At 39.2% G+C, this 18827-nt stretch overlaps 1 protein-coding gene across 1 annotated transcript; it reads left to right on the top strand.

Moving 5' to 3' along the window:
- The first annotated feature begins 293 nt into the window (after window positions 1–293).
- On the top strand, window positions 294–16028 carry abcf2b (ATP-binding cassette, sub-family F (GCN20), member 2b). The gene is made up of 15 exons (XM_042728091.1): window positions 294–481; window positions 1448–1603; window positions 1767–1979; window positions 7158–7340; window positions 7537–7708; window positions 8067–8162; window positions 8392–8494; window positions 9844–9939; window positions 10075–10194; window positions 12020–12109; window positions 12739–12849; window positions 12967–13029; window positions 13266–13394; window positions 13520–13723; window positions 13840–16028. Exons 2-15 carry the CDS (start codon window positions 1450–1452, stop codon window positions 13954–13956), a joined length of 1851 nt encoding a protein of 616 aa, XP_042584025.1. The 5' UTR covers window positions 294–481; window positions 1448–1449; the 3' UTR covers window positions 13957–16028.
- Window positions 16029–18827: the final 2799 nt, after the last annotated feature.

Here is an 18827-nt window from a genome sequence, read left to right as displayed (position 1 = left end):
AGAAAGAAAAAAAGCTAGTTCTGTGATTAAAGATTGACAAAATATTATTTTGGGGTCAATTCAAGAGTATTGCAATTCTCCCACATCCCTGCATGCACATGAAACCCTTTATAATTTTGTAGTTTTATACTATTGCAATGTTCGGTATACATATTGCTCAGTTTTAAAACGCATTGTCCACGAGCAGGCTACTGCTGTTTGCTGTGTTGCCTGTGTTGCGTATTTCTTAATTAAGACCAGTACCTTACCACTGCCATACTCCTAGTAAAACCTGTATCTTTTTCCAGTGTCATTCAGTACACGATAAGCAGTTCTATTTACTACGCAGTTACACCATGCATTGGTCAGCATGTGAAGCTTGGCTCATCTGACCAGCAGGCGGTCATCTGCTCTTCACCAAATACGGTCAGTGCGCGCTGAGTGTGCGCGAGCCTCCGCCGCCGCTGCTGCTGCCTGGCGCGTGTTTGATCCTCTCAGAAAGGTACGTCTATTCTGCACCTATTTTACTCTGCTTCAGTTTGTCAGTGTTTCCTTGAAACTACCATTACGTTTACATTGTATGTGAGACATTAACTGTGAATGAGGTAATATCCGGCTTGTACAGTTTGTATATGAGCAGCTGAACGCAGGGCCTGATCGCCTCAGGCTGTCACTTCAATCTGACACCGATGCCAGGTGTAACCCTGATACAAATTAAGCCATACACGACTGTGAATGTATATATTTTTATACATATACAAAACGATCTTAAACTCCAAAATAGAGATGTCAGGGAAGCGCTATAGTAAAGTTAGCTAGCAAGGCCATATGCCGGTGTTTTGTCATAAGAGATGTATGAGTTTAATTTGGGTTGTTTATTTTATGCCATTATATAATGCATAGATGATGTCGCGCTTTCTACAAAGGCGTTGTTGGTACACGTTGTTCTTTTAGTAACGTTAGAAAGCTTAGCCTGTCTTGGATGAATAGCGGTGTGACATGTTAAAGTTAAGCAGCAGTGACACTCACTTCACATGAACATTATTCAGTTTCACACACTGCCACGCTTTAAGATCATATCAGCCTCTCAAAAGACACTCACAGGTCAAGGTCGTGCTTTTCATTAAATAAAAACGGTTAACGTTACCTAAGCCGTTTGGGAACTGTATGAAATGAAACAGCAGTTATGGATATGTTTTTCAGAGCGAGCAGTATTTGAGCTGTTTATGCAATGCAACCGAATGGAGTAATGGAAGAATCTTATAAACAGTTTTCTATGAAGAATGTGCTTATGTAATTTCACAAACCATTGCTTATTAGGATCTTTGCTGTTGATTTAGGTCCAATAAAGTGAGCTCAGCTTAATGACGCATTCAGAACAGTAATTTATGAGTTCATAAGGGTATGATAATATTATCATGTTAGATGTGGCATCACATTTTGAACAACAGATTACTGTACTCCACAGCCATGCCGTCAGATCTTGCTAAGAAGAAGGCTGCAAAGAAGAAAGAGGCTGCCAAAGCTCGACAGCGTGTGAAAAAGCATGATGACGTGAATGGAGAAGGAGAGCTTCAAGATGCCCAAGTGAATGGTGCAGTAACTAATGGGGAGACAAATGGAGGTGTGTTTATTAAAATCATGCCTGAAGTTAGAAGAGGGCAAACATTTTGACAGTTCACAGTCATAAGGCAGAGTCAGACAAATTTACCCACAAACATACCTGTAGCTTTAGCTATGATGCATAATTTACTTTACTATGTCGCATCTTTCACTTTTCCCTTTAGATGTTGCTGCTCTGACTAAGGAGCTGGATGAGTTTGAGATGCGTAAGATGGAGGCGCGGGCAGTGACGGGCGTCTTAGCCTCCCACCCCAACAGCACTGATGTTCACATCAGCAGTCTGTCACTCACCTTTCATGGCCAAGAGTTACTGAGCGACACAAGCCTGGAGCTCAACTCCGGCCGGCGCTACGGTCTCATTGGCCTCAATGGCACAGGTATGGACGTTAAAGGGATAGTTCACCCAAAAATCAAAATTATGTCATTAATGACTCACCCTCATGTCGTTCCAAACCCGTGAGACCTCCGTTCATCTTCGAAACACAGTATAAGATATTTTAGATTTAGTCTGAGAGCTTTCTGTCCCTCCATTGAGAATGTATGTACGGTATACTGTCCACGTCCAGAAAGGTAATAAAAACGATCTTCAAAGTAGTCCATGTGACATCAGAGGGTCCGTTAGAATTTTTTGAAGCATCGAAAATACATTTTGGTCCAAAAATATCAAAAACTACGTCTTTATTCAGCATTGACTTCTCTCCCGGGTCTGTTATGAGCGCGTTCACAGCACATCCGGTTCGCGAACGAATCACTCGTTGTAACCGGATCTTCTTGAACCAGTTCACCAAATCGAACTGAATCGTTTGAAACGGTTTCGCGTCAACAATAAGCATTAATCCACAAATGACTTAAGCTGTTAACTTTTTTAACATGGCTGACACTCCCTCTGAGTTCAAATAAACCAATATCCCGGAGTAATTCATTTACTCAAACAGTACACTGACTGAACCGAGCCAGATAACGAACGAAACATTGACTCGTTCTCGAGTCAAGAACCGGTTGCATCGGTATTCGGATCACCGGTAGTGATGGGAAGTTCTGTTCTTCTCTGCGAACCGGTTCTTTCGGACAGTTTGATTCAATAAACCGGTTGCCAAAAACGGTTCACCAGTTCTTTTGCGCTCGACGTAATGACTTCATTGGCGATGATTGCCCTTGATTCAAGCCTTCGGTTTACCCGCGCTCATAACATTAGCACAGAATCAGTTCAGAATCAATCACCAAAAGAACCAGTTCAGTTCAGACGCACTGTGTGTCAGTCTGCTTCTCGCATGCGCAGCATCATCAGCTCCTCGGTTCTCGAATCGCACGCGTCCGACAGAAACGGTTCTTGACTCGAGAACGAGTCAATGTTTCGTTCGTTATCTGGCTCGGTTCAGTCAGTGTACTGTTTGAGTAAATGAATTACTCCGGGATATTGGTTTATTTGAACTCAGAGGGAGTGTCAGCCATGTTAAAAAAGTTAACAGCTTATAGTCATTTGTGGATTAATGCTTATTGTTGACGCGAACCGTTTCAAACGATTCAGTTCGATTTGGTGAACTGGTTCAAGAAGATCCGGTTACATCGAGTGATTCGTTCGCGAACCGGATGTGCTGTGAACGCGCTCATAACAGACCCGGGAGAGAAGTCAATGCTGAATAAAGTCGTAGTTTTTGATATTTTTGGACCAAAATGTATTTTCGATGCTTCAAAAAATTCTAACGGACCCTCTGATGTCACATTGGACTACTTTGAAGATGTTTTTTTATTACCTTTCTGGACGTGGACAACGGTGCTCACACACATTCTCAACGAAATGACAGAAAGCTATCAAACAAAACATTAAATATCTTAAACTGTGTTTCGAAGATGAACCGAGGTCTCACGGGTTTGGAACGACATGAGGGTGAGTCATTAATGACATAATTTTGATTTTTGGGTGAACTATCCCTTTAAGTTACATTGGGGCAGATACATCCATTGCTTCTCAAGCTTCATCAAGATTTGCACATAGACCTGAGTCTAAAAGTTAATTTCATGATTTATGGTAATTGTTATTTACAATAGCTTATTAATTAACATAAAAGCAAATAAAACCATTTTCAGATTATTTGGGACGTTTTGTAAAATGCAGTAAAAACTAGGGGTGTAATGATCCATTGATATGGATCAATACATCAATTAAATGTCTAACGATACGATGTATCGATGCCACACAATAAAAAATATCGATATCTATAGTATAAATGAGCACCTTATTTTGACACTGTCCACATTTTCACCAATGTCCATCTATGCATTACCGCCAACGTGTGCATTCTCGTTCAAACTCACTTGTTGGGACGATAAGACTGCCTGAAGGGCGAGTGTAACAGACGCTTGAGATAGTTGACGGAATTGTCGAGCGCTTGTGAGAAGTTTTCAGCGCGCAGCAACACACACACACATCCAAAGCGCACGCATACAGACAGCCGCATCGACAGCGCGCTAATGCATAATTGAGCTCTCTTCTGCTTTTTGTGCACAGATGAACAAATACAGACCAAATTGCATCAACGTGCGTCTTGGCAAATATCCCAGTAAACACAATCGGTTAGGCCTGTGTTTTAACGTAAACAGTTGAGAGAAAAAACGCATGTGTATCAGTATATTGGATCCGTGCTTTCATTCATAAGGTGAAAGCAGACTAACAGAAAACTTGTGTCAAAGAAAAAAATCTTTCACTGATTTTGATTGAACAACTTTTGTAAGGATTAATCTATATTTAGTCTATACAGTGAAGACTATGCAGTGTTATTTGATTATTACATTTCTGTACCTGAAACTTTATTTTAGATCTACCTGAAAAATCTGAAAAGCACCGTTAATTATTTAATTTGTGTCTTTATTATATTGTATTTATTTTCTGATATTGGTTACCTGTAGAAAAGGGTTTTAGCACTGAGCCTATAGTAGCAGCCAAAAAAAGTCCCAAAGTTTTAACAGCTTTATTTTTGAATTATGTTTTAATTTATTTTTCTATATTAATAAATTTTTTCCTACAACTGGAGTACCTCGTTTGTGTTGTTTCCTAATGAGGATTTACATTATTTTACACATTGCATATTTTAGCACAGAACTTGAAAGACTGTCTTGACTGTTGTCATATCATAAGATTACTGATCTTGTGTGTGACTCAAATTATTATATATATTTTTTTCAATAATTTATTTTTCTTTATTATTTAAAAAAAAAAGTGTAGGCCTATTTTTTGTTGTCAGTGTCCCAATTGAGGAACAGGGTGTGAAAATGTAAGATTCATTGTTCATGCAATTTTCACATGCAACACAATTGTTCATGTTTTGGTTGCATTTGTGAGTTAATAAAATGTGGATGGTTGTTTAAAATAGGTATATAATATAATAATATCTATATATTGATTGATATTCTCCTGTATCGAATCGTATTGAAATAGTATCATAGAATTTTTGAAGTATCTGCAACTATCATATCGCTGGGTATAAGAATCGATATCATATCGTGATGAACCATCCAATTACACCCCTAATAAAAACTAGTATCTGTAATTTGTTAATTTTATTTAACCTTTATTTAACTGACAATGGTTTAGAGGAAAGATCTCCAATGTAACATCAACTTAATATTTTGTAAATGTAAATGAATTTTGATTTTAATGACTGCAACGCACTCCAATGAAGAATGAATACAAAGATACCTGGTTGGCTTATAATTTAACTCCACAGAGCTACCTTTTAGTTAAAGGGGTCATATGATGTTGCTAAAAAGAACATTATTTTGTGTATGTGGTATAATGAAATGTGTTTATATGGTTTAAGGTTCAAAAAACATTATTTTCCACATACTGTACATTATTGTTTCTCCTCTATGCCCCGCCTTTCTGAAATGTGTCAATTTTTACAAAGCTCATCAGTCTGAAATGCGAGGTGTGACAAAAACAACAAAACACACAACAAATTGTGATTGGCTGAATGCCTCAAGCGTGTGACGGAAATGTTACGCCCCTTAACATACTGTGATGCGTGTCCCGGTCAGAACACAGATAAGACAAGACAAAAACAATAAAACCCATTACAAACGAGGCATTTGTTGCATCCAGTGGTGACATTATTACAGATTATAATGACTTATACTGTGTTTTTACACGTTGCGTTGCATCACGCCACGTAAACATAAAACCATGTCTGCATTTGTGATCGGAGAAACAACAAACAACAAGGACTACTCTACACTCTCAAAACTCACTTTGAATCATCAGTGGCAAATCCTTTACATATGTAAACATACTTACAGACTGTGAGTCAGAGCAGCTGGCATTGTAATCTACTCTCCCAGGATCAGGAAACAGTCCTCCATAAATTGTGCTGCACACTAAATATTTGGGTTGAACTGTTCTGGAACAGTGTTGTGAATACAACTTAACCACTGATTTCTAGTTGTGTCCTCTTTTGGAAGGCCAAAGAAAGTATTTTCGCTTTCACAAAGAAACAGTGTGTCCACGACATGGCTCTGGCGGCAACAGCGAGAATCAAAGTTACTCCTTCTCTATTTACGAACAGCTTTTAACACTCCAAAGAGAAAAGAAAACTTGAAATCGCATCATATGAGCCCTGCAAGTGCCCCATGAGGTCTGTTTTCCATTTTGTTTTATTTTTTCTGGATTCTGTGTTTTATGGTTCATTACAAAATGTAATGAAATGAAAACAATGAATCTACAACAAATAAATTAAATATCAATTAATAAAAAAATACAAATTAATGAAAAATACTTTGATTGTATTATATTCCTTAAAAATGTTATTATTATTGCTTGAGAGTTACATTTAAATGTGCAGTAGTTATATATTTCTGTCATAATTTCTTCAAGTTAAACTAGCTTTTATTTTGACAAGTTGTGATGAAGGTTTTTAATTTTTACTTTTTTAGTTTTACAGTAGTTTTTGTCAAAGTAAATGGTGAAAGCTTGTGAAGTGACTCAGAGCTGCCCTGGAGATGAAGTTCATGTGTTCATGTCCTCATGTATTGAGATGTAGATGAACAAATCACATTCATTTTTACAGAGAGAAGTAGAACATGCAGACTATTTTACTCACAAAAAATTACATCAATTACTAGCAATAAATTTTGCTTCTAGATATTAAAAAACGACTTGCTGTTGTAGCATTTATTTTTGCTGCTAGATAATCCATACCGAGTAAAAATGTCCAAAGCTTATGATCATTATCGACATAAATTGTATTACGATCTCAACATATGTCTATGAAACCACACTGTTGTTGCACAAGTAGAATGAGGCCTGGAATTGCCTTGCTCTTTAACCAGGAAAAGACATAATTTTGATTGTAGCACATGTCTCTGTACAAACACGATATATACCTCATCCTCAGTGGTACCTTTGGTACCAGTGGTCAATTAAACAAAGGTTAAAGAGAATTAATAAATCACAGATTATATTTTTATTGCATTTTACAAAACTTTGAGTGAAGGAAATGGGATTGTATAATGAGAGGTTAAGGGGATCCATGAATGAGAATATTCATGAACACTTTTTGTAGGCAAGTCCATGCTCCTGTCTGCCATTGGGCATCGAGAAGTTCCCATCCCAGAACACATAGACATCTACCACCTGACACGAGAGATGGCCCCTAGTGAGAAGACAGCGCTGCAGTGTGTAATGGAAGTTGATGAAGAGAGGATAAAACTAGAGAAGGAGGCTGAGCGATTGGCTCATGAGGACTGTGAGTTACATACACACACATGCATCAGGTTTTTGCTATACTAATCTGCAAGTTGACAAACCTGGTAATTCATCTCTTATTATTGGTTACACATATAAAATGCTATTAATCAAATGTAAATTTGATTTAACAAGTAGCACAGCACTTAATCAAGTACAACATGTCCCATTTTCTCTATCTTTTCTCTCTACTGCAGCAGAGTGTGAGAAGCTGATGGAGATTTATGAGCGTTTGGAAGAGTTGGATGCAGACAAAGCTGAAGTTCGAGCCTCACGAATCCTCTTTGGACTGGGCTTCACACCTGCTATGCAGCAAAAAAAACTGAAAGATTTCAGTGGAGGCTGGAGGATGCGTGTGTCCCTTGCCAGGTTTGAAAATGACTTATTTAAATGTATATTGTCAGTACAAAATATTTATTATTTACTTGTAGAAATAGTGTTAAAAACATTAACATTTGTATATGTTATAATTCCACTCATTTTATGGATTTTATTGGTTATCCTCATACATTTCATAGTTTTATAATTCCACTCATTTTATGGATTTTATTGGTTATCCTCATATAAGTATGTGTTATAATTCCACTCATTTTATGGATTTTATTGGTTATCCTCATATAATGAATGGACCATAATCCAAATGAGACCCTGAGGTTATAATTTATCAATTTAATACAAACACAATACGTTTTCTACATATTTCCTTTTTCTAATTTCCCTCTTTCAGAGCCCTGTTCATAAAGCCCTTCATGCTGTTGTTAGATGAACCTACTAACCACCTGGATTTGGATGCCTGTGTGTGGCTGGAAGAAGAACTTAAGTCGTGAGCACTTGAGTCTTCAGTGTTTATTAGATTTTCTAGTACACCAGTAATCAAATGAGATGGAAATTGTCATGCACAGAAACACAACTAAATGTCAAAGAGTTTCATGTAACACAAATGTGTAGGAATTGGAGTTTAAGTCGACAAACCATACATTTTTTTTTTTGAACAAGGAATTGTCAGTACTATTCTTATAGTTGACAGATTTTTTTCTTCTTCTTTTTTTCAGTTTTAAGCGAATTCTTGTACTCATCTCACATTCTCAAGACTTTCTCAATGGTGTCTGCACAAACATCATTCATCTCCACCAGAGGAAGCTCAAGTACTACACTGTGAGTGCTGTAGCACAATGTTCAGGTTTATTTTATTTTTTTTGATTACAGTGTTATAGGTAGAGAATCTGTTGAAAGCAGTGAGGGATAGTTCACCCAAAATGAAAAAGAAAAAAAAAATCTGTCATCATTTACTCTCCCTCATGTTGCTGTATGATCTTTACGTCTCTTTTTTTTTTTTTTTTTTTTTTTTATACAATGGAAATATATCTTTTATGTTCCAAAAGTCATATAGGTTTGGAGCAACATGAAGGTGATGATAAAGATTATGACACAGGTATGGTGTGTAATGTCATAGCTTTTACATTTACATTTTACATTTAGTCATTTTGCAAACGCTTTTTATCCAAAGCGACTTACAATTGGGGGATACATAAAGCGATTCTTCTTAAAGACGCAAACAGGCACAGGAAGTGTTTGTAATACCAAGTTTTAGGCATTGTTCAAATAAGTACAAGCTAGAAAGAGAAGGAATAAATAAAGAGAAAGACAAAGTTCTTCATTTTTTTTTATTATTTTTTTTTTTTACAATCAAAAGAGTTTTCAGTGAAAGATATGAAAATTGTTTTCACGCATTCAGCTGTCAGCTGTCCAGAGGTTCTGGATGTAGATTAGTGTAACTAGTGGATGTAGATTTGTAAGGTAGGTGGGTGCTGAGCCTGTGGCTGTTCTAAATGCAAGCATCGATGTCTTGAACTTGATGTGAGCCGCAACCGGTAGCCAGTGCAAGGAGATAAAGAGAGGTGTAGCATGGGCCCTTCTGGGCTCGTTGAAGACCAGTCGTACTGCTGCATTCTGAATCATTTGTAGAGATTTGATTGTGCTTGATGGAAGTCCAGCCAAAAGAGGATTGCAGTAGTCCAGCCTAGAAATGACAAAGGCCTGGACAAAAAGTTGTGCAGCATGCACTGTTAGAAAGGGCCTGATCTTTCTGATGTTGTGCAATGCAAACCTGCAAGATCAAGCAGTCTTTGCAATGTGGTCTTTAAAGGTTAACTGGTCATCAAAGGTTACACCAAGATTTCTTACCAAAGTTGGTGGGGTAATTGTAGAAGAACCTAGCTTTTTTTTTATATGTGCAAGTGCATCCAACTCACAGAAGTTGTATGCAAAAGCTTTGTTATCCTCAAAAAATCTGTACTATTGCCTTTAATAGGAGACCTGATCCGGAGGCTCCTCTTGTGCTCTTCCTGGTCTAGCCTTAAAAGCCTTTTATTACTGTTGCTAATTATGAACTGTTGCTGATCCTGAGTCTGGTTTATTAGCACACTCATCACATATATTAAAAGTAACAAAGGTATGAGAGTGGTAACAGTGTATGCTGTATGTAATGAATATTTGTTTTTTAGGGTAACTACGATCAGTATGTGAAGACCAGGGAGGAGCTGGAGGAAAACCAGATGAAGCGGTACAACTGGGAGCAGGACCAGATAGCTCATATGAAGGTGAAACAATGTAGCCTTGTGGCCTTACTGCTCTTTTTAAATTGTATTTTTTGTTTCATAGTTCTTGTACTGCACTGCTGCTGTTCACCATAGGTATGTCATTGCAAAAATAATTATTCCCCTCATCTCCTGTAGAACTATATTGCCCGTTTTGGTCACGGCTCTGCAAAGCTAGCTCGCCAGGCTCAGAGCAAAGAAAAAACACTGCAGAAAATGGTGGCCTCTGGCCTAACAGCTCGTGTGGTGAACGACAAGGTTTGTCACTTAAATACTCATTAACACACACTCTGCAGCTGGTCAGTGGGACATTTTTGTGTTTCTGCATGTCATTTGCTCTTGCCCAAGACCTGTTATCATCATGAAGCATCAGTTTTTGCTAATTTTTTTTTTTTGCAGAATTGCTAAATCACTTTGTTTAATTGACCAATCCCATGACCAAGACAAAAGAGGTGAAAAGTGAGAATCATGTAAACCAGGAAACAGATAGACACAGGTTTGGTGGTTTGGTTAAAAAATACTTTTCACCAATGTAGAGCTAATCTAAGATATTTATTTTACAATGGTTGTCTGTAATTTCTTCAACAGGAAGTTGCTGGTTTTATTAAAGCTTGGCTCAGACTACAGAAGTTTTAAAATTATGAAATCTGGTTGCAGCACAAATTTAAGGAGAATCTTTGCAGATTTTCTTTTAAACATGTACGCACTTTGCATCACGTTACCAGATAATCCAAGCTGAACATCGGAACCAACTGAGGTCCTCAACAAGATTTTTTTCTCTGATTCTTGGGAGGAGAAAATCGGGGAGAAATTGGTCTAAAACTCCTGTAGTGTGAGTCCAGCTGAAGCAGACATTTGCTGAAGTAACTATAAGAATCTTAAAGGGATAGTTTGCCCAAAAAATGAAATTCTTTCGTTAATTACTCACCCTCATGTTGTTCCAAACCCGTAATACCTTCGGAGACTGACATGTCGTTATTTAAATAAAGTCGTTATTTTTGTTTTCTTAGTGCACAAAAAGTATTCTTGTAGCTTCATAACATTATGGTTGAACCACTGATGTCACATGGACTGATTTACCGATGTCCTTACTACGTTTCTGGACCATTTCAGTTGTGTTGCTGTCTATGCAGGGTCAGAACCCAAGTAAAAATAAAGTATACTTGAATGCACAAAAAAATACTTACAAGCAAGTACATTTGTAGTGCATTCTTATTTGTTTGTGCTAAATAAAATTGTAAAAGTTATAAACTAAATACTCTAATTAAATGTTAAATGGCAAATTGTAAATGTGTACTAAGATTCACAATTTAACAGTACAGTAAGTATAATTTTAGCAAAGTTCTTAAATGTGGAAAAAGTGCTATTAATGACACAAATAGTGTACTTAATTGTATATTATTTAAAGACACCATTGACGTAGTTAAGAATATCATATAAAGGGAATATTAACAGTTACAAAACATTTGAAATGAATTATTTAATGTATAAAAATATGTTGGCGATACATTATAAACACATTTTGTATATATTTATTATATTTTCTTATATTTTAAGTAATTCATAAGTCTATATTTTCTATGTATGATGAGTATATAAAAGTGTATGGAAGATGGGTTCATGTGTACTACAAGTGGTAACTAAATAAAAAAAATTTAATGCAGAGATATTATGTTAAAAGCAAATTTTAGTTCTTCATGGTGTCTCAAAATAGCACAGTTTTATATTGAAACAAAAATTAGACAAAATTAGTGCGTACAAAAATAAAAAATTAATAAAATATATGATATATTTTAATTTTTTATATTAAGTTAGTGCATGAAAATAGAGCACATAACGTGTGTTTTATTGCACTTTTTCGCCTTGGAAAGCTCTTGGATTTCATCAAAAATAATTTAATTTGTGTTCCAAAGATGAACGAAAGTCTAATGGGTTTGAAACAACATGAGGGTGTGTTATTAATGACAGAATTTTAATTTTAGGGTGGGCTATCCCTTGGGCTCTAGGTGCCACTTTTGCTGTTAAAGATATAACCATTGTCAGTTGTTTATCAGAGAGTTTTAACCACACATTTCTCCTTCAGACTTTGTCGTTTTATTTTCCTCCTTGTGGGAAGATCCCTCCTCCTGTTATCATGGTGCAGAATGTCAGCTTCAGATACTCCAGTGACACAGTGAGTCCACAGCCTTTCAAACAGCCTATCACTGCAGATATCACATTTACACAAAACTGCCTGGTTTGGGATATTCAGTTTTGTTTCAGCTCTCTTGGGTTGTGCTATGCAGTGATATGTTGTCACACTGTATATGTCTAAATTAGGTATGCATTGATTTACAGTAGCATCAAGGGCCGTTTTCACAAAGGGTGATAACTATAATGATGACTATAAAGTTTTAATAATCTGTTTAATTTTAAAAGATTAGTCAAGACCACGCCACAAGTATAATATAACAATAACAGCTATAACAATACTATAATAATAATAGGAATTATATAATTTCGAATTATTTTCAGAATGATTTTTTCCAGCTAAAAAATAAAAAACATTGACAGGCAATTAGAATCCACTAGACTTTACAGAGATCAAGCATTTAAAGTGTCAGGCGACAAAACTGCAGTGAGCTTATAATAAACAGAATGTTTTTTTCCAACAGTGTAGTTGTCTTTATAGTTATTGTTTTTGGTGTGAACGGGTTTTTAGAGTGGTTAGATCTTGTAAGCACAGTAGAAAATATAACAGTTGTAAAAGCAAATGTTTCATAAAATCCTTTGTTTTCTTCTTTATTTAATTTTTTATTGCAGCATTTTATTTATAAGAATTTGGAGTTTGGCATTGACCTGGACACAAGAGTTGCACTTGTGGGTCCCAATGGGGCAGGCAAGTCCACACTTCTCAAGCTACTGATGGGAGAGGTCAGTTATGAAAAATAGGCTAATCTGATTGGACGGTTAAAGTCTTTTAAAGTTCTAAACAGTGATTCAGTTTTAAAGCCATTGACATTCACTGGCCTGTGTTTTTGTCTCTCATAGCTTCTCCCCACAGATGGAATGATAAGAAAGCACTCGCATGTCAAGATTGGCAGGTATCACCAGGTACCGTCTTCACAGAAATACAGTCCAGATGATTGGTTGTCTTGCTACTTGTGTTATATATATATATGTATATGTATATATATAGAGGGGGAGATATATGTTTGTTACAGTTCTTCTGAGGCATAAAACTTGTAATCACATTATTTGCATGTTTCTTCATAATTTGATTATAAGCTTGTTCATTTAAGTTATTGCCAATTGTTTGTAATTGCTCTTGTGCTGTGTTTGTCTTGTAGCATCTGACTGAGCAGCTAGAGCTTGACCTGTCTCCTCTGGAGTACATGATGAAGTGCTTCCCAGAAATCAAAGAGAAAGAGGAGATGAGGAAGATCATTGGGCGCTACGGCCTGACAGGGAAGCAGCAGGTATGTGTGTGCTTGTGTTTAACAATGAGTCCTGCATTATTTTGAAAGCCAGACAATATAGCGTACTACTGTACTTACTGAGGTTTTTTTCTGTTTTAACATCATATCATATCCCCCTTTAACAGGTCAGTCCCATCAGGAACTTATCAGATGGCCAGAAGTGTCGGGTTTGTTTTGCCTGGCTTGCGTGGCAGAATCCGCACATGCTGTTTCTGGATGAGCCAACTAATCACTTGGACATTGAGACAATTGATGCTCTGGCTGAAGCCATCAGTGAGTTTGAGGGAGGAATGATGCTAGTTAGCCACGACTTCAGACTTATTCAGCAGGTATATCTTCAAAGCTAATAAATATATCAGTTCTTAGAGTCTTTGTTTGTTTTCACATTTGACTAGATGTCTGTGATCTGGACTGTGTGATGGATGACTTTTCCATCTCATTCTAGGTGGCTCAGGAAATTTGGGTGTGTGAAAAACAGACCATCACCAAATGGAACGGGGACATTTTGGCTTACAAGGAGCACTTGAAATCCAAAATTGACAAACAGACTCATGATATATAAAACCCATGAGCAGGACAGACAAACTTTTCCACTGTGGATTGATTACCCTACTCTATTTACCAGATGTGCAAGACTGAAGGAATTTTAAATTGGACAATGAACTCCAATTTCCCAGCTGTTGATGTGGATTGCATTCCATTATACTATCATCTAGGAGTGTTGACAACTTCCTCAAGAGCAATCGTTTAAGCGTTCCCTGGTCTTATATCTCTTAATGTACCTCTCAGATTTCCCAGCATCAGCACGTCTGTTTTATTTAAAACTGTAAAGGCAGTAATGATTTATTGAAATAAATAGATTCAATTATGTTGGAGTATAACAGTAGAACATCAAAGTGTGCAGAAAACAATTTTCAGAATATCTCACATCAAATCATAACATACAGTATTCATACCAAAATAATGAATGTAGACATAAAATAGCATTTTAAAAGGGGGTCCAATGCTGTTTCATGCATGTTGAGGGGGCAGTCATGGCCTAATGGATAGAGTCAGACTTGTAACCCGAAGGTGTAGGTGGGGGAGTGAATAACCAGCGCTCTCTCCATCTTGACTGAGGTGAGACCCTTGAGAAAGGCACCGCACCCCCGTCTGCTCGCCGGCTGCCGCAGCATTAGCTGTCCACTGTGTGTTCACTGCGGGTGTGTGTTCACGGTGTGTGTGTGCATGTTTGTTCACTACTCACTGCTGTGTGTGTGCACTTGGATGGGTTGAATGCAGAGCACAAATTCCAAGTATGGGACACCATTGGCTTGGGCGGGTGGACAAAATTTGGGCTGGTTTGGGGCCAGTTAGTCGGTTTTCAAACATTTTGAATGTATAACTGTATAAGTGATCATCATAATGGCTAAATATAAGTTACCAATGAATTTTGACTGTCATGGTGTGTGCATGAACGAGTGTGAAATACCTGCTATTTATGTTGCTCTTTCTGATCACTTACACTGGGCACTTTTTGCATTTAAATTGACTATCCTGACTGTTGACTGTTGACATGATGCATGTGTTTTTTTCGAGGGTATCGGTTAATTTATTGATTGCCGTTTTGACAGTGTCTGCTTGCATATTCTGGCGTTTTTTTTTTGTTGTTGTTGTTGTTGTTGGAGTGGGTGGGATTTTGTGAGCTTTTGGGCAGGAAATCGTCCATCCAATCTGGCAACACTGCCATCAACATGCTTCACTCAGTAGCGCTGCACAGGAATTGCTCGGGAAAATGTCTCTAAAGAATTATGTTTTTGTTTTTCCGGGGCAGCAATGGAGTTTCGCAAGTGTATTTGTTGATGAACGTTTTATAAACAAGGCTTAGTTTAACACTGGATTTGCACATCATTTGATACTGAAAGATGGAGCAGTCCCAGCTGTAAAAGATCCCGGTCATGATTGAGAACTGCAGATGATAAGTGAAACGGCATCAAATGTCTGCGTAACAGACACATGGTTGAATCCAGCTTCTTATTTGGAGCTTCTGTGTTTTGTTGGCAATCGGCGCTCAAGTGCCCGTCACTCTTTAGCTCCGCCCACGGTGTGACTCCAGAAGCTCGGCTGTTTTCGGAGAGAATTGTAAAGCTGTATCTTTCTTTTATAAATATGCTAAAACTTTAGGTTACTCATGTAACCCCGGTTCTCTGATAACATGAGTGAGGTATCTCACTATGGGATTTGCCTCGGGCTTGACCAATCTTGGAAGCACCAATTACACCACGTCTGTCTGTTGACAGACCAATCACGACAGTGATGAGGGAGTCCCGCCTGCCCAATATATCCACTGAATAACGGTCCCCACCTCATTCTCAGCATATCTCTTTCCCGTGCTACTGCAAGGAGGGAAGTGTGGTCAGATACCTCTCTCATGTTATCAGAGAACCGGGGTTATTGAGAAACCTAAAGTTCTCTTTCAAACATTTGTTCGGTATCTCACTATGGGATATAGACAACTCCCGTATTGCAGATATGCTGTTCGAAGCAGGCATACCAACCAACTCAGTAATGTGTGAAAACAATAACACAAGCCCTCCATGTATTATTCACAGAATAGGATTTAGACATGTGAAATAAAAACGAGTGTTTGTTTTATTTTTTTATACACTTAGGACGTAACATCCAGCATATAAAACCTGACAAAAATGTTTTGCGAAGCCCAACTCGTCACTGCACAAATGTCCTGAATTGAACCGCCCTTAAACAATGCCCACAAGGTGGCTAACCTATGGGCACTATGAGCCTTCAGCCCCTCTGGAGGACTTAGATCCATGCTATTATAACAAAATATAATAGCTTCCACCAGCCAGTGGGACAGGTGCTGACGAGAAATAGGTCTACCCTTATGAGAATCAGCCCATGAAACAAATAACTGATTACTCTTTCTTAATGATAACTCTTTTCTCCATGTAATGACACAACGCATGGACAGGGCACAAACAATGAATCCGCTCTTCTTCTGACAAGGAAAAAGAGGGGCGATGAAAAGCCACAAAATCCAACTGTCTACAGGCGAAAGTTGACTCACTCACCTTAGGCACAAATGCTGGGTTAGTCTTGAGAGGTACTTGGAGAAATTCGCAGCAAATACCATACAAGAGTTATGAACCGACAAAGCATGAAGTTCACTAACTCGTTTCACGGTCGTTAGAGCCAATAACAAAGCATTGAAGCCGCTCTAGCATTTTGAATTGTTGCAATCACCCTCGGAGGCAAACCCGTAACACTTAATTTCAACCTCTCACGGGCCAGGCCCAAAGAGCCACTTTGTCTGATGCTGGATGAAAAATCTCTCTGCAAGCCTGTGAGAGGAGGTCTCTGCGCAACGGGAGAGGCCAGGGCCGATCACGCAGCAGCTGGATTATCTCTGTCAGCCACAACTTCCCTGACCAGTTTGGCGAGATCAGAATTACTGAGTGACCACACTCTCTTACTCTTTTTAAAGTTGGTGCGTTTAGACTCAGAGGAGGAAATGCGTAAAGCAGTACGTTTGGCCACAGGTGAGCCAAAGCATCCACACCCATCAGTGCACCGTCTCTCGCCAGAGAAAAGAATAGGGGGCAATGGGTATTTTCTTGCGAGGCGAATAGATCTACGGCAGCTCGGCCGAACCTCTCCCACAACTGGTTCACTACCTGAGGGTGGAGACTCCATGTGAGTGCTGTAGCCCCTCTTTTGACCCAAAACCAGACCACAGGTTAGGTTGCCCATCGCATTTTTCCCTACCTGAGGGATAGTTGGGCAATGCTTAGCCGCTGCTGCCGCAAACGAGGCCTTGCCTCTAGGCTGGGGCTGTTTTGGATGAACCTCTCTCTGCATTGGCTGCTGAGGTGGGGGGGCCTAGGGTTTCTGTACCCTGACTGACCCCCCTGGAAGGAGAGCCAAACCCTGGACGCATGGGTTGGGGTGGCAGAGCAGTCGGCTTCCTGGGAAAGCAAGTTTCAAAAGCTTCCCCATCCTTCTTGCGCAAGTCGCACTGCTGACGCATATTTGTAACTGCAGTCCCAAAAAGGGCTTTCAGCTCCACTGGGGCATCAAGGAACTTTGCCTTCTCCCTTTCTGATAAACTCGTCAGGCCAAACCACATGGCTCTTTCACCCACCACAGCCGCAGCTCTGGACCGCTCCCCTTGATGAGCGCAGGTTGAGATCTGCAATGACGCAGATCTCTTCCCACAAAGCTGAATCAAGTGACCCAGCATCAATCTGCCTCCCCATCTCCTCCATGAGCTCAGCTTGGTATGCTGTGAGCAGTGAGGTGGCATTTAGGGCTCTGACAGCCAGGGCAAAGGAACGGTAAATTTTTTGAAAAAGAGAAGCAGACAACCTCTCTGTCCTTCCTGGCAGAGAAGAAGAGGAGGAGGATAGGGCTGCCCATTGATTGGGGTGGAGGTGACTTGCCACCGACAATTCGACTGGAGGTGGGTTGGACATCCCCAACTCTTCCATATTATGAACGTCCAGCCAAGGACTTTTGACTTAAACCTTTAACAGGAACCCTATGTGAAAAGGGTTTGTCCCAGTAGCACATGCTGGGACGGCTGGTATCAGCTGCTTGACTGGGAAAATACGCGATGGCAGCCTCTTCCCATCATATAAATCCCTCTCTGTACCCTGGCCCTCTTGCTGAGATGGCCAGTTGATGGAGAGTTTAGCAGCCGCTCTTCTACACATTTCAATAAGGTCCAGTTCCCCTGGCATGGGGGAGGGGGACTCACCCATCGCACTGCCAGGCCTGGAAGAAAGATTAGGAGGAATGATAGCGTCCTCTTCATCTTCCTCCAAATCCTCCTCTAAGAGAGGAGCAATCGTCTCATCATCTTCATCCTCCTCCTCTTTGTCCCCTGCCAAAGGGTCTGATTCAAAGAGGGGAGGAAGTTCAGGAGAAAACTCATCCATCAACTCTTCCCAGCTGCACTGGGCCCGCAGAGCAACCTCGTTCATTTCCGCGGGAGGCGCGGAAAAACCCGGGTCCCCTTTATTCGCGGCCACGACTTTTACTCTGCACTCCAAAACCCTTAACGGGAACTGAGAGCAGTGCGGGCAGCACTCGGGATTAGCGAGCGCAACCTGTGCATGTCTAACTCCCAAACACGCTATGCACAGAGGGTGAGAGTCTTAAGACAAGATCATCGACCCACATGCGCACGGATGAAAAGGATCTTTCCCTTTGAGATGCGAACACAAATATGTTGTATTCACCCCTTCAATGTAAAATTTGAACAGAAGGAGCGCTTTTGGCATCTAATTCAAAATAACTGCTTTCAACAGATCAATCTTTATTCATAAACAAATCTATTATGCATTAAAGTCAAATAACATTTGATGCAAACCCAAAACAGTCTGCATCTAGCTTATTATCTCTTAAATATGAAAACATAACAAATCCATTTTT

Source organism: Cyprinus carpio, chromosome B7 (genome assembly GCF_018340385.1).
Source record: "Cyprinus carpio isolate SPL01 chromosome B7, ASM1834038v1, whole genome shotgun sequence".
NCBI lineage: Eukaryota > Metazoa > Chordata > Actinopteri > Cypriniformes > Cyprinidae > Cyprinus > Cyprinus carpio.
The sequence above is the reverse complement of the archived record's forward strand: the minus strand, read 5'-3'. Positions and strand labels throughout refer to the sequence as shown.